The following is a 24,257-nucleotide window of genomic DNA, read 5'->3' on the forward strand; positions in this document are numbered from 1 at the left end:
CACACACACACACACACACACACACACACACACACACACACACACACTATACCCTAAAACAACTATTAGTAGTACTAGGCTTGGAGTTATATATGCAGGTCTGTAATCCAAGCTTCTTAGGAGGCTGAGGCAGAGGGATTGCATTTAAGGCCAACCTGGGCTACATAGTCAATTTAAAGACAGGCAAGGCTTTATAGGGAGACCCTGTCTAGGGAAAGAAGAAAAACAAAACAAGCAAAAAATATCTCACTGAACGAGAGTGGGACATGGCTCCTCATGTCGTGGCCTCCTTGACTTGCTGTGGGTCACATCCTGGTACGTTGGGAGTGCATCAGCACACGGTTAGCCTGCCAGACAGTTTAGCAACACAGCACACTGCTCAGTGGCCGAGCGCTGCAGGCCTACAGGATGCATGTTGCCAGCCTGGGATCCACATCCCATTACTGTATAGTTTCCATAAATATGTATTACTTGATTTTGAGCTGCCAGAGAAGAATATAAGTCAGGCATCATGTGTGCAGGAAATACTCAGAACAGGCAGAGGAACAGACAGTGGCTAGGTGGGAGGAGACTGGCTGCCGGGCACAGAGTTGCCTGAGGTGGCCAGGGTGTTCGGAGGTAGAAGCTGGTGATTGGCATACAATGTGGGGAATATGTCCAAACCACTGAAATGTGCTTTTAAGTTATGGATTCTGTGTTATGTTAATATATAGCAGTTTTGATTTTAAAAATTACCAAGGAAAAATACTATTAACTTTAAATGTTACCTACCAATTTTCTTTTGCTTTGTTTTTATTATTATATTTTATTTTTGTGTTTGTGTATGGGCGCACACACCACATGACACACATGGAGGTCAGAAACCTTATGGGGGGTCTTCTCCTGCCATATGACTTGGCAGCATGTGCCCTTACCCGCCGAGCCATCTTGCCAGCCCTTGATTTTGTTTCCTTTTTCCCCTCATTGAGATAGGTTCTTACTGTGTAGCCCAGACTAGCTTTGAACTTACCAGTCTAACCTGTCCTAGCTCTCAGGAAATGACCTCAGCCACCCAATGAGTCTTCTGTGAGGAGCTTTGGTTTGCAGCCTTCCAGAAAACAGAAAGGATTCTGAGAAGCCTCAGCTACCTGCCTGTGGGGGGAAATGGATGCTGGGATAGATACATTTGACATAACTGTGTAATCAGAAGAGCGGGCCAGTGGGTTTCCTGATGAGCCTACACAGATGGCTTAAGAGGATGTTTAAGAGAGAATGCTTGATACCCGCTGGCCTGAAGTCAGCAAAAGAGGCCCATTAAGAATGAAGGTATTTAAAGCTGGCATCAATGGAGAGAGTTTATCCCGACATCCACGGTTAATGCATGGTATTTGTGGAACTGAACGGAGAAAGGCTTTGTCTTGTGGGCCAGCCCCCCACCCACCCCCACATCCCCAATCTGTGCATCTTGTCAGAAGCCAGGTCACCCAAAGGCTTTGCTTTTTATTTAAGCAAATGGAGGCCTTGGGGACTATTCAGATGGCCTTTTTAAGTTTTGCCAGAGCCAACAAAGCCAGGGTGTGGAGCCAACTTAGTGAAAACTCGAAAGTCTCCAAAGGCTCTTTCTAAATGGGCTTTGTGCCATCCACCTCATCAGCACTTGTGCCTTCTACCTGCCCTGTGGGCTGCCCCAGTGGTCCAGTAGTTTGCCCCAGGACAGACTGCCCCCACCTGGAATTTAAAACAATGCTGTGGGTCTGGAGCGAGCTATCTGCACGTGCTTAGAGAAGCTGGGTTAAAGGTGGAGGTATGGGAATAGCCAGTCGATGCACACAGTGGGGTTTCCAGCACTTTCTAAGCCCACTTCTATCTTCAGCGCCACAACGCCCATTCCAAAATAAGATTTATTAATTTATTTTGTGTATGTGCGTGTCTGTATACGAAGGCCAGGGGTGTATTAGATCCCCTGGCTTATAACTGGCTGCGAACCACCCAGCATGGATGCTGGGAGCCCACCTCCTGACCTGGAAAAGCCGTATACCCTCTAGTCTCTTGAGCAATCTCTCCAGCCCCCTAAAATATCTGTTCTAAGCCCTTTTGGATATCTCCAATGCAGAGATCCTTTCTCAAAGTCTGAGACCATCTGGAGAATCATCAGTCCAACACTATGGAGCCTCCAACAGGCATTCATGTCCTTACCATTTCAGGGTCTCACAGCTCTGATGCCCCTTCACCAACCTGAGTAAACCTGGCTCAGCTCACTCCCTAGGCTTTAGGGAGAGGTCTGGAAGCAGAAGAGCTACCCAGGAAACTTCCCTTTTATGGCCGCAGCCCTGTTTCCAAGTGGTCTGGGAAGGGAGTGGCTGGTGTGGACAGACACTGTTCCCTGCGGTCAAAAGCTTTGATGAGGAGGGGCGGGGAAAGATCAATTTCTCAAGAGCAGAGCTATGCAGGCACCCCCCACAGGCAGGGGCAGCCACACCTGCAGGCAAGGATGGCCAACCCTGAGGGTGTGTGCAGAGGCCAGGGAGCCCCACTGCCATCCCAGCCTCCTCAGAAAGCTTAGCCTTAGAGCCTGCTCAGGGCGCCACCTCCCTGCAGGCTGGCCTTTGAGGCAGCTGTAGAATATTCTAGTTCTGCGAATTGGGCCACTGTAGTGTAATAACAGCAGCAAGACTTAGTAACTCACTTCATAGCACCTCCCTTTAGATTTTTCTATGGCGCCTGTAAGATGCAGAGACCTTTTTGTCAGTTTGAAACAGTCTTAATCTGTAGCCCACGCTGGCCTGGAATTCACCATATAGTCCAAGCTGCTTCAAGCCTGTGGCAATCCTCCTGCCTCAGCGTCCTGAATGAGTGAGCGTAGGGTTAAAGGTGTAAACTATCATGCATGGTCATTATGTCTAATTTTTTTTTTTTATGTAGCCCAGACTAGCCTTGAGTACAACCTTGAGGTTGGCCTCAAACTGGAATGGTTTCTCTTACCTTAGCCTCCCTAATGCATATGCTACTGTATCCAAAAATATTCTATTTTAGAAAGAGGGTGAGTGAATTTTCCTGGTGCCCCACAGCTAGTTAGAGGCACAGTTCAGGCCAAAGTCCATATTTATCTAGATTCTTATTTATCTAGATTCTGTGTTTACACACCAACCAGCAGCACCATGAGGCCGTGGCACCTGTACTAACAGAGCAAGGGGCCTTGGCCTTCAGGAAGGGAACAGCCCAGTCAGAGGTCAGCTCTTAGCACAGGAACCATTCTGCTCATTGCTTTCTCTAATGCGGGTCTCTCCTGGCCTTTATCTTACTCTTGTGCCCGGCCTTTCTCCATGAAGTCAGCATTCCTGATTCTTCTCCCTTTCTGTCTCTCCCTTTGCATAGGGCCTCTTACTCTCCTTACCCCTTTGCCCTGGGACCAGCTCCAAGGGTCAAAGTCCCTCTTAAAGCCTGACTTGCGGAAGGAGAAAAGCATCATCTATCATTTATGTCGTTAGATTGCAACCCTGAGAATGATTTTATCAAACCACAAAGAATCAGACGGAACCCACAGGCTCCCATGTCCTGAGTCTTCTTCACTCGAGAATGCAACTGAGACCCACATTCGGGGTTTGGAAGCTATGTCGCCCAGTTTGTTGCTGTTGGCTACAGTCAAGTAAACACAGGTTCCACTTTCAGTTCAGCTCTCATTAAAGACAAGGAAAACCTTTGTTTTGTCACGGCAGGAACACAAAAAACCTATTTACTTATTCAGATTGTGTGTGTATGGTACATGCATACGAGAGTGTAGATGCCTGTGCCCATGCCTGCACACATGAAGGCCAGCTGCAGGATCGGGTAGGTGCCTTTCTGAATTTCTTCTTAGCCTTATTGCCTTAAAGGTTCTCTTGGTCTGGTCTACAGAGTGAGTTCCAGGATAGTCAGGGCTATGAAGAGAAACGCTATCTCACAAAGAGAGAGAGAGAGAGAGAAAAAACAAGAAAGAAAGAAAGAAAGAAAGAAAGAAAGAAAGAAAGAAAGAAAGAAAGAAAGAAAGAAAGACAAGAGAAAGAGAGAGAGAGAGAAGAAAGGAAGGAAGGCAGGTTCTCTCACTAGGTGAAAAGCTAGCTGGGCAGCCAGAGCGTCCTGGCTCTGCCTGTCTCTGTCCACTCTAGTGCTTGGATTACAAGCATGCACAGTTATGTGGAGCATTTTCTGTGGGAGATAGGGATTCCAGTTCAGGCCCTCGAGCTTACAGAGCAAGTGCTCTTGCCCACTGAGCCATCCCCTCACTCCCCTCCAATTTAATTGATACAGGAACCAGTTTAAATGAAACCGAAAAGCCCCACCCCCTTCTTCAGTGATGGGGCTTTGAACTCGGGATCCCCTTCATGCTAGGGAAGTGCTTTGTTGAGTTACACCCCAGCCCCTTTAGCTTGTTTTGTTGTAAGACGTGACTTTACTGTGTAACCCAGGCTGGCCTCAAATTCTCAGTTCTTCTTTCTCAGTCTCCAGAGTGGTGGGTCACAGTGTGTCACCTTTACCTACACTCACCCTTAGCTTTTCTTTTGTCACTTAGAACAAGTGTGGCCTGACTTCCTTGCTCAGCTGCTCTTGGGCTGAGTCTTGAAAATGGGCTTTACAGCAAAAAGGATTCAAACGTATAAAATCTGTAAGGATAGCCAGAATGGCCTCCAACCATTATACTGAGCCAGATGTGGGAGTACATTTTTTCATAATTCTAGAACTTGGGAGATTGAGGCAGGAGACAGGCATATTGTGGAGTTCAAGGCCTCAAACCGGCCTTGAGCTGGGCAGTGGTGGTGCACGACCTTAATTCCAACAGAGGCAGGTGGGTCTCTGAGTTCCAGGACAGCAAGGGCTACATAGAGAGACCCTGTCTCCAACACTAATAAAGACAATAACAACAGCAAGAAACCCATACCAACATATACTTGCTGTAGCACCCCAGGCTTTGAGCCCACATCTGTGCTACTTCAATTCAGCCTCTCTACACTGCAGATGAGAAAGCTCACCTAGGAAGGATGTAGGGAACTTGAATGACCCTACTGTAGGAGGAGTCAGTCACCAGACTTGGCCTCTGCCATGCTTCTCTCTAGACAGCTACCAGCTGCCTGTGGTGCCCCTTCCTCTTTTGCTCATGGGTGAGTCAGCGCCACTCCCCCCATCCCCCCGCACGCGCTCCCAGCCTCCACGCCTTTACCCAAATCTCCACCATACCAGATATCCTCTCCTGAAAGGGCTCTTGGGTCCCAAGGTGCACAAATTCTTGGGAAGATCTCCATCCCCAGGGGGTGGGCATGTGGGGCCTTCTCATTGATCTGTGACTTGTCCCTGAGTCTGGAGCATTTGCAAAAATATACATCATTCTGTTGTTTGTTTATTGAGACAGTGTCTCTTTCTAAAACAGGCTGGCCTGGAGCTCACTGTGCTGTCCACGCTGACCTGGAACTCTTGACAGTCTTCCTGCCTCAGCTCTCCTATTGCTGGCATTACAGCTGTGAGCCACTGCCCAGCCCTAACATAATGTATTGATGGTCATTCAACAGCCTGGCATAAAGAGCTTTTTTTGTTTTGTAGCTACATAGTATTTTGCTGCAAGAAAATGTCATCATTTATTTAGTTAATTCTGCACTGATGGGTATGTGGGTTGTCTCCCATGCTTGTGCTCTGCCAACAATGCCTCAGTGAGGAATCTTGAATGAGAATTTGCATGTGTGCAAGTTTCCAGTTCCTGATCACACTGGAAACTGGGAATGAACGGCCCAGGTAAATGGATAATGGAGTCTCTCGAAAGAGCTGCAGCCATGGAGGTAAAAGGTTTGAGAAGCTCGGCTAGGGCAAGGGTCACAGCACTCATACCTCTGTCTGTGCTATTGTATACCAATGCCTGTACCTGGTGTCTAGAGGCTTCATGCCTTTTTGCTTTTTTTTTTTTAATCACTGTTGATTGTTGCTGTCAGAATCTTAATGTGGAGCCCCAGGCTGGTTTTAGACTCAGGCCTCTGGTGCATGATCCTGCCTCTGCCTTCCAATGCTGGAATCACCTGTCAACCCCTACCCCTGCCCCAATCCCATTCTGTGGTGCTTAAGTTTGAACCCAGAACCTCTGCTGAGGTATATCCACAGCTCTTCATTTCCTCTTCTCACATTTTCTGACTTGGAATTGTTAGAAGGAACACCCCAAAGTGAAATACCCTCCCTCCCCTGCCCCTGTCTAAGAGACGAGGTATTGTTGTGGGGTTTATTTCCTCAGTAATTACCTTTCCAGGCAGGCCAAGAGCAGGGTTAGCAAACACTCTTGGAAAGCAGCTGCCTTTCCCATCAATGCTTGCTTGTTCTAGATAATGAAAAGTGATGCTTGCATCCATTAAAGAAAAAGCTGCCTCTTGTAAGCTCTGGTGGACAAGTGGGCGCTTGTCATGGAGTCATCTGCTGATGCGTGTGACTTGGAGACTGAGGAACGCCTTCCTCCCTCTGCAGCCTGGACTTGTAGCCATTCTTTGGGTCTGTTTAGGAATTTTGTTTAAAGGTCAGAGGCAGAGAGGGCCTATGCTTCTCCAGCACAGCCCACATTTGGCAAGCGTGCGGGCCCCCATGTTCATTCTCTGCAGAACAAAATTTCAGACTTGAGTTTTTGAATGAACCAGATATTTTGGATTTCCTGAAGTCTCAGCAGGAGTCCTGAGGCAGGAGGACCTTGAGCCTAGGAGTTAAAGGCCAGCCTGTGCAACACAGGATGTCTAAAACAAAAACTCTGGGCTCTGTGGCAGCTCTCCCTGTTCTCACATGGGCATTTCTTTGGCATTTCTGTATCCTCTTGTGCTGGGGCCCTAGACTAACAAGTATTTCTGGTTAGCTGGTTCTGTGACTCTGAGCTGCCTGCCACCAGCAAGAAGGCGTGCACTGCACCATCAACTGGGCATAGTAGTGCACACCTTTCATCCTAGCACTCAGGAGGCAGAGGCAATCGGATCTCTATGAGTTCGAGGCCAGTCTGGTCTACAAAGTGAGTTCCAGGACAGCCAGTGCTACAGCGAAGCCTTGTCTGGAAAAACAAAAAATAAACAAACAACAGCTATAAGACAGCGCCCTCCCCAGCCCAAGTGCCTGTCCAGCAACATAGGAGCCAGCATGAAGTGCTTACTGGATACTAGTGCGTCACGACTGCTTCTGTTGCCTGTGTGGGTGTGTGTGCACACACATGCCACAGGGGGATGTGGAGGTCGAAAAACAGCTTGTGGAAAATGGCTCTCTTTTTTCCATCCCATGGATCCCAGGTTTTCAGGCTTGGCAGCAAGCATCCTTTCGAGCCTAGCCACCTCTCTGGCCTGCCTATTTTGCTTTATTGAGCCTGGACTAGCTTTAAATTCTATGCAGATGCCAATGATCTTAATCTCCTGATCTTCTTGCCTCCAAAGTTGGTAGATTACAGGCATGTGCCACGACACCTGGCTCCTAGTTACTCTTGTAATTACTGTTAATTAAGGAATATTTATGGCCTCCCTCTTTGGTCTCCACTTTTTGTGGCATTGGTATTATTGGGTGTGTAGACTTTAGCTCATGGGGCGCTCCTCACACGAAACTCTAATAACTATATTTCTTCAAGTTCATTGAGTTGTAATTTACACACCTTACAATTTGCCCAGTGTAAGTGCACATTAATCTTGATAAGTGTACTCGGCGGTTCACCCATCACCCTGATCCAATTTTAGATTTGCATTGCTCACGAGCCACACTTGGTCTACTGGCAATCAAACAGTCACCTCGCCTCAGCCCCAGGCCACCATGCTTTCTGTGTTTAGCTCCCCCACCTCCCCTACAAGGTCTTTATTAGTAGTCCTGGCTGTCCTGAAAACTCAGGCTGTGTCACCACATCCAGCTGTCCCTTAATCTTCTAACAGTCATGCAAATAAGAGGAATAGCTTTTTTTTGTTTTTTTTTTTTTGGTGAGTGTTTAACACTTAGTATTGTTAAGTATTGTCAACAACAGTGCCTTCTGTATATGTGGGCGGGGGAAGGGCTTTTGGAAGGGCTGAGAATTGGCCTAGCATGCTCAAGGCCCTGGATGCTACCCCGAGCACTGCCAAAGGAAAATGTCTCTAGATGCCTATGTGGCTGTTTATTAGCATTGCATGTCTTTGTTGCGGAGTTGTAAGTAGCTATAGCAGAATTTACCCATCCTGGGAACAATATAACTTTTGGAGTGTGTATGTCTGTGCTTGTGTGTATGCATGGATATCACATGCATGAGCCCTCAGGTGTCGGAAGAGGGCATTGGATCCTTCAGAGTTGGAGTTACCAGTGGTCGTGAGCTGCTGTAAGGGTTCTGTGGACCCGAACTCAGGTCCTCCGTAAGAGCAGTAGGCACATTTACTGGAGGGATACCGAGCCATCTCTCCAGTCCTTACGTTTTGTTCCGTTTGTTCAGTGGGCAAATATGGAAAAGGGTGGTGGGAGATTCACGTGTCACAGAATCTGTGACCATCTTCACATCGACTTTGGAGTATTTTTAATGGGGGCTGGAGGGACAGCTCATCACAGAAGATCGCTTGCTGCTCCTGCAGAGGACCTGGGTTCAGTTCCCAGAGCTGACATGGTGGTTCACTACCATCCACAACCCCAGTTCCAAGGGATCTGATGCCTTCCTGTGACCTCTCTCTGGTAGCATTAAGCACGCACACGTGTGACGTAGAGACGCACATGTAGCTAAAACACTCACGTGCGAAGCAAAAAGAATAATATAGTATATACTTAATTATTAAAAAGAAGTCCATCTCTTGCCACCCGCCACCCCCCAAGTCCAGTCTGTAGCTGTTTGGTCTGGAACATTCATGTAGAACAGATGGAGTGGTGCAGGGCATGTGGTCTTTTGTGTCAGGCCAGGCATGAAGTGACAGGCACCTTTTCATGGCTGGATAATGCACCATATTTTATCTACCCACCCGTCATTCAGCATCTGCTTGTCTCTGCTTTGGCATGTTAGATAGTGCTGCCATTTTTTCTAACACCCCCCTACGCCCCCCCCCCCCCCCCCATACAGAAGGCCCTGCTGTTGTCATTAGAAACGAAACTAAACCTCAATCTGATGGAAAAAAAAAAAAAAAAGGCACCTAGACAGAGTGTCTGAAGAAGTGATTGGTGTGTGGCTGTTTCTCCCATCATGTTAGGACCCAGCAGACCAGGTTAGTAAATGGAAGCACAGACACCGTGTTCTCACTCCCCATTATCAGAAGGTCAGGCAGTGGAGAAGGACTGTCGGGACCTACGAAGGTAGGACGGCTGAGTCTTCAGGGTCAGTCAGAATTTGAGCCCTGCTCTACCATGCTGTGTGACCTTAGAAGAGGCACTTAACGTCTCCGAGCCTTTGCTGAGTCATGTTTCCCCCTCCTGGCGATTTGTAAAGTGCTTATTATGCCTGATGCAATGACAGGCATTTTTGAGCCTCTTTGCTTACACTGGAGTCTACAGGAGCTTGGGGAAAATTTAAGATACGCTAATTCCTGGGCTCTCCCATCCCAGACTACATTAAGGACGAGGGTTAGGAGGGCCTGGTGCACCAGCAGTCAGGACCGCCTGCCTCTTCCTCTGGGGAGACAGCAGGGGTTGAGGTGGGGGGACTCAGCTGTGTGGAATTTAGAACATGGCTCTCCCTGGCCTCAGGAAATCCCACAGAAAGAGAAAGTGGGCATATGCCTGGCAGCGTCTCCTTTCTAATCAATGAGCAAACAGCCACAGGAATGCTCCCTGGGCTGCAGCTGCTGGCAGTGCCAGTCAGCATCCCTGTGTTTAGGCGTCAGGGTGAGCTGTGCCCCTGCTTGTGAAAAACAAAAAACAAAAAACAAAAAAAAACAAAAACAAAAACCCAGGACAGCACAGCTCTGATTTGACGTGAAAGCCAAAGGGTTTTTCCTCCTTGCATTTTTTGTTGTTGTTTTTAAACCTGTGTCTCTTTCCTCTGGTGTCAGCTTGGCCAGAAGAGGGCATAAGCCTTGAGCTGCCTCATCATGTGGGTGCTGGGATTTGAACTGCTTCCTTGGGAAGAGCCCAAGTGCCATCTCTCCAGCCCCATTTTTGCCCTTTCTCCTCCCTGTTATAGCAGGTAGGGACAAAGCCCCCACTGTCTTGCACCTCATTCCCGTTTCTCTTAAAATAATGGAATCCTCACCAGAGAGTGTCTCTTGGAACATCGAAACCCAGTGCTGAGTTCGAGACCATGAATCGGCCCCGGTGGAGCTGGTCCAGTGGAGCGCTGCAGAGCTATGGAGCCCTCGGAAGGTTTTATGTGCAGATGCTGGGCTTTTCAGGACTGTCCAGGAGAGGCCTGGGGAGGAAAATGACTTCAAGCTAGTGTTTCTTTTCCTTGGTCTTGACATGAAGGGCAAGTAGATGGGGAGACTCCGGCTCTTCTGAACAGAAGGAACAGGAGCCACTGCTGGGCATGAGCCCGTGTAGACCCACAAGCTACTTCAATTCTGGCACAGTGGCCAACACCTGCTGTGCTGCATGTGTCAGAGATCCTGGCTGCGCCAGGCGCGCAGTGCTTGGGAGGGTCTTGGAACTGTCCCCGCGTCACCCTGTGCCTCCCTCTGGTTTGACCACGCAGCCAAGTGTCCAGCCAGTCCCTGCGACTGTATTTGAAGCCTTCCCTGCCACCCTTCACTATATTGGCTCCCTCTACCTCAGAACCTTGCTACCTTCTCTGTTTCTTATACTTTTTATCCTGATGTTTACTGATGGATTTGTTACCTCCACTGCACTGGATCTCAAATCTTGGGAGGGCAAAGACCTTGTTTTTTCACACTGCTTCCAATGAAGTGAAGAGTTAAGAGCTTTATGCATTTGTTGAATATCTGAGCATGGTGGTACTGGCCTATAATCTCAGCTGCACTGTACTCCCAGCTACTCAGGAAGCTGAGAGGCAGGAGGATTACAAGTTCAAGGCCTCTTTAAGGCCACAGAGGGAGTTCAGGACCAGCTTGGGCAACTTAGCGAGACCCTGTTTCAAAATAAAAGTTAAAAAGGACTGGGGGTGTAGTTCAGTGATAGAATGTTTGGCAGTCATAGGGGGCCCAAGGGTCGATCCTTGGCACCCCCAAAAAAGGAAAGGAAAAAAAAAACCATATTTTTGAAGAACAGACCCTTAAATTCTTGAAGGAGGTGAGCACATCTGCCTTTTGCAGATGGAGAAGCTGGGACCTGAACCTTTGAATGTGCTTCACCGAATTCACCAAGATGTAGACTGCTACTGTGCCCCATTTGTGAGACTGGGGGCAGTTTATGCTCTGATTGCTGTGACTGGCCCTCACCTCACTTACTGTGGGGCTCGAAACACTTTAGCCCCGGTGGAAACTGGGCAGGTGTCCACAGTCAGCATTAATGACCTCACAGCGTCTGGGGATGGTCCTGGGTGATGATAGATTGCCCTTTATCCCTGTTTCCTCCCAGAAGTGAGGACTAAATAAGCCTGAGTGAATTCTCCTCGGTCTTTTGCCTTTGCTGGCTCTCCTCGATGATACTGCTGGGTATTTCTCGGGAACTTATCCCTTGCTTCCTTTCTGGTGTTTTTTGTTGCTGCTGTTTTTGGTTTGTTTGTTTGTTGAGAGACAAGGTTTTTCTGGGTAGCCTTTCTGGCTGTCCTGGACTCACTTTGTAGATCAGGTTGGCCTTGAACTCAAAGAGATGTACCTGCCTCTGCCTTCCCGAGTGCTGGGCATACAGGCGTGTGCCACAGCGCCCGGCTCTTTGCTGTTGTTTTTGAGTCTCATTAGGAGCCCAAACTGAGCTCCAATGTGCTATACGGCCTCTTGATCATCTTTCCTTCATGTCTCACTTTGCTGGGATTGCAGGTGTGCCATCACACCTGGCCTCCTGTTTGGAATTAGTGAAGTTAGTAACTTTGTTTTGGACGAGGACATTTGAGGGAGGTTGAGGGAAGGAACTTGATAAGTTCTTTATGCAGATAGACCTCCTGTTCTTGTGATCCTGTGGGAGCCTCCTTTTGACACAGGTGCATACATCTGTGACATTAGGGACACAGCCTGGGAGTTGTGTTTGTGCAATGTGGTCCTCTTGAGCTCCTGGTCCTCCCAGAGTGGGGATGGGATGGCTTGTTACAGAACTACAGCTTATTTCAGTTTATAACAAGTGGCGACATAATGTAGGAGGGTTTTGTTTGGTTCTTTAAGACAGGGTGTGTCTCAGTGTAGCTCTGGCTATTCTGGAACTCTGGGATCAGGGAGGCCTCATGTCCAGTCTGCTGGGATTAAATGCACCCAGCTTTCTGGAAGGTTCTTGAGGCTGGTTTCAGACTTCCTTTGTGTCACCCTCTTCTCTCAGTATCGTGTTTTTGAGGCTGGTGTCTATGGGGTGATTTTTTTGCTTTTACTATCCTTGTAGCTACCTCCACTCAACTAGCCAAGTATCCTAAGTGGCTTGCACAGTGTAGACAGACTGCATGGTGGTTAAACCCTGAGAAGTTAAGATGTGAGACCACAGCCTCTGTCTGTCCATAGCTGTGTGGTTTGGCCACGTCCCTTCACCTTTCTGGGCCTCTGTTATTTCATGTATGAACAAAGAGTTGCTAAATGTCTCCTGCAATACACCTGACCTAGTGTGTCTAACCCGAGACTGCTGTGTCTAATAAACAGTATGTTGTTGTTCTTGTCATGGCTCTCAGGAGATGGACACAAATCGTGACCTGTCAGTGAACCGATCTCTCTTCAGCAGCATGTCCCACTTGTGGGCAAACTGAAGGATGACTTGTCTGGGGCCTGTTTTTAAAGCTATAGTGACATCTCCTGCTGAGTGTGGTTCTTTCACAAGCTTGTAGTACTTTCTAATTTTGTGGACACTCCTTAGGGGAGGACATTCTAGCATTGCCCGATGCCATCTAAGAAAATGCTGGACCCGGGGAGAGGCTTTCTGGGTGCTGACATCCACAGACACTTTAGAAAGTACTGCTGAACCACAAAAGGAAAGACTGTCTACCCCAGCCCTTTCAACCCCTCAAGTGAAACATCTCATCTTCAATCTTCTGTGTTTGAGTCAGAAAATACAGGCATATTTTTTGGGGTACACAGCGGCAGCATGGTCCCCAGGAGCTCAGAAGACTCTCTGATCATAGGTTTGTAACCTTGAGCCTAGTTTGTTTATGTGTAGATGGTCCTTGATGTATAGCTAACCACTGAGGTCTTGGCATTGGCTGTGGAGCTTCTCTGTGGGAGAGGCACCCCTCACCTCCCTCCCTGGCTGTGGCGTGAGCAGAGCTCTGCTTTTAGGCAATTGTTTCTGAGAGACTGGATCATCCCACTGGCTGCTAAAGCAGTTAAGCATGATTGGCTGCCCTTGCTGACAGGTCCCAAGCCTCAAGCACTTTCTGCAATGTTCAGAGGCTTCTGGGAACGCCTTGTCTCTGCCCACTCACATTCCAGCGACGGCCACCCCAGTGGAAGAAGAAATGGGATCCTTCGAGTGAGGCTGGCCCTAGCATGATGGCAGTTACCCGAAAGGAATGTCGCAGAGGCTCACAGTCACCCTCCGTGACCAGAGGCTTTCATCAGCTTGGGCTTTATTTGTATTGAATTAAGTTGTCTCCCCAGGATTTTCTGCTTTTAGCTACTGCTTCTGCAGAGTGGGCTAGAAGATGGGGTGCTTACAGATGAATGGGAAAGTTAAAAAGTCAGACACACACTAGAAAAACATAGAAAGAATTTCGGGCTGGAGAGATGGCTCAGTGTTTAAGATCACTGGCTGCTCTTCCAGAGGAGCTGCTCACAGGGCAGCTCACAACTGTCTGTAACTTATTAAAAGGAAGGAAAGAAGAAAGAATTCATTCTAATTGTAATCAACAAAGAAACAATAAGAAGCCCCTCACCCCTTCTTGAATGGGCAGTATGAGGCAATCTCATGTACCTCAGGCTGGCCCCAAACCTGCTATGTAGCCCAGGATGACCTTGAACTCCTGATCCTCTTCCAGTTTTCAAAGTGCTGGGCTTGAAACCAACCCTCCTCCCTACTGTTGGCAGTTTAATCCAAAACTTTGCACGTGTTAGGCAAGTGCTCTACTACAGAGCTGTGTCTCCAAGAGAATCTATATTTCATTAAAAAAACAAAACCCTACCTCAACCCTTCTTTTGTCAATCTTTCCTAATTATCATTTATGGTGATGGTGGTGATGACTAGTGGGTTTTCTAGCATAGAAATGCTCAGGGTCTTAGTCATCAATGCAGGTAACAGCTGGTTAAGGAGAGGTGTTGAGTGGGACTGAGTTCTTAGTCCCTTGCCAGCTTTCTTTATTCAGCGCCTTCCCCTGTGGAAATGTCAACACACATCCAACTCCATATACTGATCTTGGTGTTCTCAGCGCTCTGCATGGGGAACACAGCTTCTAGAACCTTCCTGGAGCTGGAGAGCCCCTCCGACTTTCCTTTAATTATTTCTCAGCCCAGAGGATCCTGTTTTTCAGAAAGATAATGAGCCTTAACCAGCACCTGGAAATTCAGGTTGGGGCTCTCTGTCATACAGTGTCACTTCTCTAAAGAGGGAGGCTGAGCCGTATTAAGAGCTGCCTTGAGCAGGTTAATTGCCTTGTATGTACCAAGTTATTTACAAAGCCATTTTCACTCTTTAGCCACTACCCTTCCACTACCCTTGGCAAGTCCAGTCATGCTCCAGTTGATTTTCACTGCCTCAATTTATGCTGGCTGGGGAAAGGAAACAAGCCCCCAAATATGACCCATCTCTTCCCTCTCCTCCCATTATTTGTGCTGTGGGTTGGGAAGGTTTCTTTAAATATTCCTAATTTGGACTTTTAAAGTGGTGTCTGGGAACTAGGGAGATAGATGGCTTAGTTAGTAGACGCTTGCTGCGCTCATGAAAAAAAGCCAGCCAGCCTGTCTGTCTTGTTGAGTTCCAGGCCAATGAGAGACCACATCTGAGGAACCACACCAAGATTGACTGTAGTCAGTCATCCTCTCTCTCCTTTCCTCTCTCTCTCTCCCCCTGCTCCCTTACACACACCCCATTCCTTCCATAAGAAAGGACAGTTCAAGTTCAGATAGATCCTTCAGTAACTATCATTTCTCACTTGCCTTTGGCTCCAAAGTACCTATAGCAAAGAAGTATATTTTGCCAGTCGGGCAGATGGTGGTGCCTGTACCCTCCCTCTCACCCACTTCAGACATGTTTGTAAGAGTGGCCCCTGGTGGAAGAAACAAGCACTGCAGCAAGGCATCTCCACCCAGGGAGAGGGTGACCCATCCTGAAAGTAGAGGTGCTTAGCTTCTTGAAACAGGCACGGGACTAGGACTTTTCCTGAGGGAATGCTTAGAGGCAGTAGAAACTCCACTGCAGGGAGTGGTGGGCAGTTATTCGAAAGGGTGAAAAATAACCTAACTTCTGAGTTTTTGTGAACTGTTTTTTTTTTTTTTCAACTGTGCCTTCTTGCGGTTTTCCTATTGCATTTCTCTCTGTACACGCGTGCACGCACACACATAGGAGAGTCCCATGGAGGTCTGAGGACAGCTCGCAGAAGTCAGCTCTCTTAGCTGGGCAGTAGTGGCGAAGCACACCTTTAATCCCAGCACTGGAGGCAGAGGCCAGCCTGGTCTACAGAGCGGTTTCTAGGACAGCCAGGGCTACACAGAGAAGCCCTGTCTCAAACCCCATCCCCCACACAAAAAATATTTGTTCTCTTATCATGTGAGTTCTTTGACTGTGGGGGTTCCAGCAGCTGCACCAGGTTGTCAGGATCTCTGTGGCCCTGTTTTTTTTGTTTTTCTTTGAGGCAGGGTTTCATGAAGCCTCAAGCTTGCTGTGTGCCTGAGGGTGACTTAACATCTGGTGTGCCCGTTTCCACCCCTGAAGTGCTAGGATTGGAGGCATGCACCACATTTGGTTTTACTTCTTGAGAAAGCCTCACTGTACAGCTCAGGCTACTGTAGGCCTCAAACTTACTGTGGTTCCCCCTGCCTCAGCCTTCTGAGTGCTGGGATTGCAGGCGTGAGCCACTGTGCGTGGCTTTATTTCTCTCTTTTTAAAAGGTTATTCATTAAGAGGCGGGGGCTCCTATTCTGTTGCTTAACCGGCCCTGAATTCCTGGGCTTCTGAGCTGAAGCAGCCCTCCTGCCTCAGTCTCCCTGATAGTAGGGACAATGAGTTTGCACCACAGTATTGGACTTGGAACTGTTTTGAACCATGTTAGTTGCAAAACTTGACTCTAGAGCCTTGCGATATAAGTTCCTTCCCCAAACTTCTCTCCCCCTTATGTTACACTTAAAATGTGTGTGTGTGTGTGTGTGTGTGTGTGTGTGTGTGTGTGTGTTTCATCAGATTCCACTCTTAAAACTGTTCTAAAATGGGCAGAGTGGTATATGTCTGTAATACCAGTGCTCAGGAAGTTGAGGCAGGAGGGTGTCAAGATGAGGCCAGGCTGGGATGCGTAGTGAGCCCCCGGCTAAGATGTACTTATTTTAATTGTGTGTGTGTGTTTTGTATGCATTCAAATGTACCGTGTGTATGCAGTACCTGCAGAGGCCAGAAAGGGCACCAGATCTGCTGGAATTGGACTTACACACAGTTGTGAGTCACTGTAATGGTGCTAGAACTGAACCTAGATCTTCTGGGAAAGTAGCCAGTGTTCTTCACCAATAAACCAACGTCCTCCCCGCCACCCCGCCAATACCTGTTTTTTTCTGTGTGGTATATGTGTGTGTGCATGATGTTTGTATGTGCCATGGTGTAGGGGGTGTGGAGGTTAAAAGCCAACCTTAGGACTCAGTTCTTCTCTTCCATCTTGTTGGAGGCAGGATCCCTTGTCTTTGCAGGCTTGACTGTGTTCTAGGCCCGCTGGCGCATGAACGTCTGGGTGATTCTCCTACCTTGCTGTGGGAGTCCCAGGCAAACAGAGACACACCTACATCCTCCTCTTTACAAGCGTTCGAGGGTCTGAACTCGGTCGCCGGGCTGTGCATGCTGTTCCGATGAGACACCTCCCAGTCTGTTTTCATCTTGTGCCAAAGTGAAAAATTGCTTTATAGACAAGATACTATTTTCATTGACTATTAAGTGACTACAAACAAACAAACAAACAAACAAACAGACAACCAGACTCCAAAGATCAGTTGCCCTGTGTTTGGGAAGATCTTAATGATGAGGATGAGCCCCTGGGGTAGGGTTATTGAGCTGGTGTGTATTTTGCATGATTTGGTGGGTGTGTCAAGTTCACTTCCTAGAGAAGTAATGTCCAGTCTGTGATCTGTCCAGTATCCTAATTGCTGTGATCTCTGTCCTGCAGTGATATTCGAAGGATGCACTGGTCGGCCGAGGACAGCCTACTTTTCTGAAGACTCCCGATTCAAAGTAGCTACAGACGGTGTCGTCATGGTCAAGCGGCCTCTAATGCTTCATAAACCGGGGACCAGTTTTCTTGTCCATGCCTGGGACGCTACTCACAGGATGCTTTCCACCAAGGTGACGCTGGTGTCCATGGGGCACCACCAGCACCAGCACCAGCACCACCATCACGTACGTTGGGTTATTTCGTGTGTGTGTGTGTGTGTGTGTGTGTGTGTGTGTGTGTGTGTGTGTGTGCGTGCATGCATGCATGCGTGTTGATCAGGGTTCTATCAAATCTGGATCCCCTAGCCTTAGCACTGGGGACTTTTTGGGCAAGATAATTTCATGGGAAGACTCTGGAATGCTAAGTAGCATTCCTGACAGCAGGAACACTTAGTTACAACAGCCAAAACTACCTCCAGAAACTCACGGCTCTTGGGGTGTGGGTGCGGGTGGCAAAAACTCTCCCCGGTTGAGTCTTTCTACCTGAACTCACTCCTCTTGGGTTTGGGGGTTGCTGTCGGGTTGTGAGGATCTGGTAGTGTACAGTACTGAGGGAGACACCAGCCCTGCCTGCAAGCCTGAGCCCACAATTGCTCTTTCGCTAACCTAGTAATCCCAGAGGACTCGTTTCACCTGTGTAGGCTGAGCGACTTTACACACAGGAAATACTTAAACCGTACTGTACACTTGGTATTTGCAAGGAGCCCGCTCTTCCTTCATGAATGTCAAAATCTGGATGCTCAAATCCCTTATATAGATCCCCTTTATAAAAGTGTGTAGATATTTGCATAAAGCCAGCATGTCTTCCTGTCCGCACACGTCTGCATAAGACAATGCCTAATCCTAATACTCAGCACGATGCTTGTTACACTCTCATTATGGAGAGCTAACGGTGGCATAAATCGCTTATGTTCTGCACAGACAGAATATTTTTATAGTCATTTTGGGTTTTGTTTTGTTTTCTGAGGCAGGGTCTTGCTGTAAAACAGCCCAGGTTGACCTCAAACCTATAGGCCTCCAGCCTTGACCTCTTGAGGTGTGGGATTACAGGTGTGCACTAACATGCTTGATATAGGCTTCTCTTTCTTCCTCTTGTTCTTCGTCTTTTCCTCCTCCTCCTCTTCCTCGTCTTCGACAGGTTCTCTTATAGTCCATGATAGCCTCAAACTCACTGAAGAGCAGATCACTTCTAGTCTTTCATCTCCCAAGTGATAGGATCACAACCTTGTGCTATCACACCTGGGTTTGTGAGGCTCTAGGGATTAAATACAGGGCTTCATGCATGCTAGACAAGTATTCTGCCAAGCAAGCGCTATCTCCAACTCTTGATACCTTAAAAAAATCTTTTAAAATCCTTTTTATGTCCTCCTCGCTTCTTTTGTTTTATTTGAAAGATGCCCAGGATGACCTTGAAATCCCAGTTCTCATGCCTTTGCCTCCTACTTGTGGGATTATAGGCATGCACCACCACACCTGGCTTTGAAAATAATTTCTATCCGTCCTTGGTTGATCGCAGACGTGAACCTGAGCCATGGAGGGAGGCCTGAGTAGGTTCGCTTCTCCTCATTACCAGCCCTTCTCATTGCCTTCCCGAGGGCAGAAGGAACACGGTGAGGTGCTGGGCGTCTTCCCTAGCTCGGGGAGACCAGTAGGAAGTCTTTGCCCCTTTTTAGAGCTGGAGAGACGGCTCAGCCGATAAGGATGTTTGCTGCTGTTGCAGGGACGTAGGTTTGGATGCTAACACACATCAGGCACTCCAGAACACCCTGTACCTCCAGTTGCAACTCCTCTTCTGACCGCCATGGGTGCTTGCATGCACACGGTGCACATAAATTCATGCAGACATGTGCATAAATAATAAACACTTTGTTTTAAACATTTTCTCCTCTGTCACTTGCATAGGCTCTTTGCCCATGGTATTTACAGTGCCTGCTGTTAGGCCTGGCTCAGTCCGACAACCGGTAAACCATGTAGAGGCCGATACACTGACTATGATATCCAGCTTCTGGTCATGACTTCCCCTGGAGGTGGCACCAAAAAGCCAAATGCCTTTGCCCATCTTGAAAATGCTCTCCTGGCATTTTCTATTGTGTCTCTCCAGGGGACATTCTAGCCGCACCTTGCTTCCTGCCTCAGAGGTGAGGATTGTACCATTGAGTGCCAAAGACTTTAAAGTTGACTCCTGCTCTGTTCTGTGAAGACTCTTGAGATTCGTGGAATTTAATAACCCCCATCTAGGTTTTCTCTCTGATGCAATTAGAGAAGAACTTAGTTCAATTACATTAGCCAGGGCTTCCTGAGACTCAGGCCCCAGCTGGCTGGCCACTCACCCATGCAAGTTCAGCACAGTTAGCACCGTCAGGCAGTTGACTATGGAACTTTTTTTTTTTTTCTTTTTTTCGAGACAAGGTTTCTCTGTGTAGTCCTGCTGTTCTGGACTCACTTTGTAGACCAGGCTGGTCTCGAACTCACAGAGACCGCCCGCCTCTGCCTCCCTGAGTGCTGGGATTACAGGAGTGCCCCGCTTACTATGGAGCTTTCTAAGACCAAGAAAAATGTGGGGTTTCTTTTTCCTCCAGATCCCCGACCCCCATCTTTCCCTTCGCAAACTTTACTCTGTCTCCATTTCTGTTGTATCAGGATTTAATTCAAGTATGCATTATAGAAACCCCCAAGCCAGGCATGGTGGTGCACAGCTTTTTGTTTGTTTCGTTGTTTGTTTGTTTTTTATTTTCAAGACAGGGTTTCTTTGTATAGCCCTGGCTGTCCTGGAACTCAGGATCAGGCTGGCATTGAACTCAGAGAGCTGCCTGCCTCTGCCTCCTGAGTGCTGGGATTAAAGGCATATGCCACCACCTGGCATCTTACCTTTCTGTTTTGCTATCCTTAGCACATTATGGCCCCGACTCCAAAACTTTTAGAGGTAGCATAAGCTGGACTAGCTTGTGTCCCTCCTGCCTGAGCCTTCCAAATGCTCAGATGGCAACTGTGCGTCATCACAGTGAGCACATAGCTTTGTTTCATATTGTTACTATTTTGTAGGCAGGATCTTATCATATAGCCTAGGGTGGGCTTGAACTCCTGATTCTCCTGCGCTAGCCTTTCAAGTGTTGGGATTACACATGTGCACCACGAGGACCACACATGGCTTCGTTCTGCATGGGGCACCTCATGGTCCAGCAGGTGCTGGAATGCCATCTTTGTTGGGGATGGGGAAGTAGGGGACACGGAGTGGTGTAACTCTGGCTGGTGTGGAACCTGCTCTACAGACCAGACTATCCTTGAACTCAGAGTTCTGTCTGCCTCTGCCTCCCAAATGTTGGGATTAAAGGGCTGTGTTCAGCACAATGCCTGGCATCCCTTCTTAATTGTAAGTGATGTGAAGGAGAAAGATGCTGATTTGTACCTTTTATGAAATTTTATGGAATTCCTAAGTACTGCTCCTACTTAGCCACATCTAGCTGTTAAATGTAGCTTTTAAACCAAACCATAACAAAACAAAACAAAAAGATGTTGTTAGTGCATTATGTGTATAGAGGCTAGAGGTCAATGATAATGTCTTTGCAGTCCTGGCTGGCCTAGAACTCACCCACCTGCCTCTGTCTCCTAAATTCTGGGATTAAAGGTATCTGCTCTCATGCCCAGTGTACACCTTAGTTTTTTTTTTTCTTGTATTTTTTTTTAAAAATTTTTTATTAATTACACTTTATTCATTTTGTATCCCCCCATAAGCCCCCCCTCCTCCCCTCCCGATCCCACCCTCCCTCCCCTTTCTGCATGTATGCCACTCCCCAAGTCCACTGATAGGGGAGGTTCTCCTCTCCTTTCTGATCTTAGTCTATCAGTTCTCATCAAAATTGGCTGCATTGTCCTCTACCGTGGCCTGGTACGGCTGCTCCCCCTCAGGGGGAGGTGATCAAAGAGCAGGCCTATCAGATTATGTCAGAGGCTGTCCCTCTTCCCATTACTATGTAACCCACTTGGACACTGAACTGCCATGGGCTACATCTGTGCAGGAGTTCTAGGTTATCTCCACGAATAGTCCTTGGTTGGAGTATGAGTCTCTGGGAAGTTCCCTGTGTTCAAATTATCTTGTTCTGTTGCTCTGCTTGTGGAGGTCCCATCCCCTCCAGCTCTTACTATTTCGCACTTCTTACATAAAATTCCATTCACTCTGCCCACACACCTAAGTTTTTGAGACTGGTTCTCTCGTGGAATCTGGGCTTTGCTGATCCATTTAGACTGGCTGGTGGTGAGCCTCAGGGGGATCTTCCTGTCACTGCCTTCCCAATCCAGTTCTGGGATTACAGATGAGTACTGCTGTGCTCATGTCTGCATAGCAAGCACTGTATTCACTGAGCTGTCTTTCCAGCCCCCAGGCACTATTTATTTATTTATTTATTTAGTGCTAAGACTTGAATCTAGGCAATTGTTTCTCCAGCTTCCAGATACATATTTTTTAGTTTTGTATATTTCTGGGCACAAAATTTTGGTATATGTTAGAGAAAAAGAGAATTTTAAAAAATTCCTTTAAAGATTTATTTTTATTATATGTGTATGGTTGTTTGGTCTGAATGTATATGTATGCACCACAGGTGTGCCTGGTATCTGGATGCTGGAATAGGATATGGAATCCCCTGGAACTGAAGTTACAAATGGTTTTAAGTTTGCCTGTGGGTGCTGGAAATTGAACCTAGTTTCTTTTTTTTTTTTTTGAATTTTATTTTTTTCTTATCAGTTACATTTTATTAACTCTGTATCCCAGCCGTGTCCTGATCCCTCATTCCCTCCCAGTCCCTCCCTCCCGCCCTCATCTCCACTGTGCCCCTTGCCAAGTCCACTGATGGGGGGACCTCCTCCCCATTCATCTGATCCTGTTTTATCAGGTATCTTCAGGACTGGCTGCAAAGCTCTCCTCTGTGGCCTAACAGGACTGCTCCTCCCTTGGGGGGTGGGGAGGCCAAAGAGCCAGTCATTGAGTTCCTGTTAGAAATAGTCCTTGTTCCCCTCACTATGGGAAACCAATTGGTTACTGAGCTACCACAGGCTACATCTGAGCATGGGTTCTAGGTTACATTCATACATGGTCCTTGGTTGCATGTCAGTCTCAGAAAAGACCCTGTGCCCAGATATATTTGGTCCTTGTGGAGCTCCTATTCTTTCCTCATCAGACTAACTCCCCTTCTTTCTTATGATTCCCTGTACTCTGCCAAAGGTTTGGTCATGAGTCTTTGCTTTGAAAACACTGCTAGGTAGAGTCTTTCAGATGCCTTCAGTAGACTCCTGTCAATGTTCAATGCGCATCCCCTCTGTCTTTCAACACGAGAATTGATAATCTTACCCCATGTCCGCTCTCTTGACTATCTTTTTTAGGTGTATAGATTTCATTATGTTTATCATATCTTATAGGTCTATATAAGTGAGTATATACCTGAACCTAGTTTCTTACAAGAGCAGCGCATGCTCTTAACTACTGAGCCTTCTCTCCAGCCTCTAAATTTTGGATTTAATAAGAAAGGAACAATCTGGGTGTAAGGGTACCTTCAACACTTGGGAGTCTGAGTCAGAAGGATTGCTGTGACTTTAAGGTCAGGACTATATTACAAGACCCTGTCTCAAAACAAAAGAACCAAGCCAGGTAGTGGTGACACACACCTTTAATCCCAGCACTTGGGAGGCAAGTGGATCTCTGAGTTCGAGGCCAGCCTAGTCTACAGAGTGAGTTCCAGGACAGCCAGAGCTATACAGAGAAACCCTGTCTCAAAAAACAACAACAATAACAACAAAACCCAGCCAACTAAAACAAAACAAAGCAAAAACAGGGAGAAAATGGAAGAACGTCTTAAAATGGTGACACAGACTTGTAATTCGAAGCCGAGGCAGGAGGATTATGAGTCCTAGGTGAGCCTCAACCACACAGCACAAGACCACGTTTTTGTGTGTGTCACGGAAGATCCCGCACTTGCTACGTAGGCATGAGGACATACGTGTGAGTTCCCGAAACGCACAGAATGCTGGGTAAAGGAGTGTGGGTCTATAGATCCAAGAGGATGGTACTCACGGGCTAGCTAGCCTGGTGTGCACAGGGACAACCAACCGAGAGACTGAGGTGGTCCTCTCTTCGCCCCGTACCGGCTGTGGTAACTGGGATGTGCACACACATACAAATCTGACTTTCTAGTTCTTTCTCTTTGTTTGGCTTTCTGAGGGAGTGCCATGTTCAGGGGGTTCAGGCGCGATTCCTTCCCCCCCCCCCCCGACACACACACGTGGAAGTTCATGTTACCGTACTCATCATTTATTACCTGTCTCTTTAAATAGCCTGCGTCTTGGTAAACGGGGACCTTTGCCTTCCTTGTCAATATGGTGGGTGTGTGTTCATTTACCCGTGTTCACTGTGGCTGTGTCAGATGGTCATCTGAAGACTTAGGGTGCACTATTGATAGACAGCTTCTGTGTTCTTCCTGCACTGTGGTTAAATTCCCCCCTGATATTAGGTCAGCGTTTTCCAGTCATAGTCATCTTCTTCATTTACTGAATACTTGCTGTGTTTCAGGCACTAATCTAGATACTTCCTGTGCAAACAAGTATTATGGAGTCCTTCCAAGCTCTCTAGGACATTGGCACCAATATCATAATCTCAATTGTAGCTGCCTTTCATCCCAACACTTGGAAAGTAGAGACAGGTGGATTTCTATGAGTGATGGGCCAACCTGGTTTGAGTTTCAGGCCAGCCAGGGCTACGCGGTGAGACCCTATCTCAACAAAACAAAACAAATCTCCACTTTAGACACTTTGGGACTGTTCACACAGAAGTTACCTCATTTCCTCTGGAGGCAGAGGGGGCGCTATACTGAGAACTGAAAGCCAGGAAGCCAGTCCCAGAGCCAGCCCTTAGCCCATGCTGGCTTTCTCCTGTGGGTGGTAGGTGCAGGGGTGACAAGGAT

At 47.5% G+C, this 24,257-nt stretch overlaps 1 protein-coding gene across 1 annotated transcript in view; it reads left to right on the forward strand.

The window, feature by feature from the left end:
• The window catches only part of Cdh1 (cadherin 1), a 69,117-nt gene that overhangs the window by 29,033 nt on the left and 15,827 nt on the right, over positions 1 to 24,257 (forward strand). The window contains exon 3 of the mRNA XM_055621125.1: positions 17,267 to 17,496. Within this exon, the coding sequence (XP_055477100.1) occupies positions 17,267 to 17,496 (230 nt within the window). The remainder of the gene's footprint in view (positions 1 to 17,266; positions 17,497 to 24,257) is intronic.

This window comes from Psammomys obesus, unplaced genomic scaffold (assembly GCF_907164565.1).
Source record: "Psammomys obesus unplaced genomic scaffold, mPsaObe1.curated_primary_1811, whole genome shotgun sequence".
NCBI classification, from domain to species: Eukaryota; Metazoa; Chordata; class Mammalia; order Rodentia; family Muridae; genus Psammomys; species Psammomys obesus.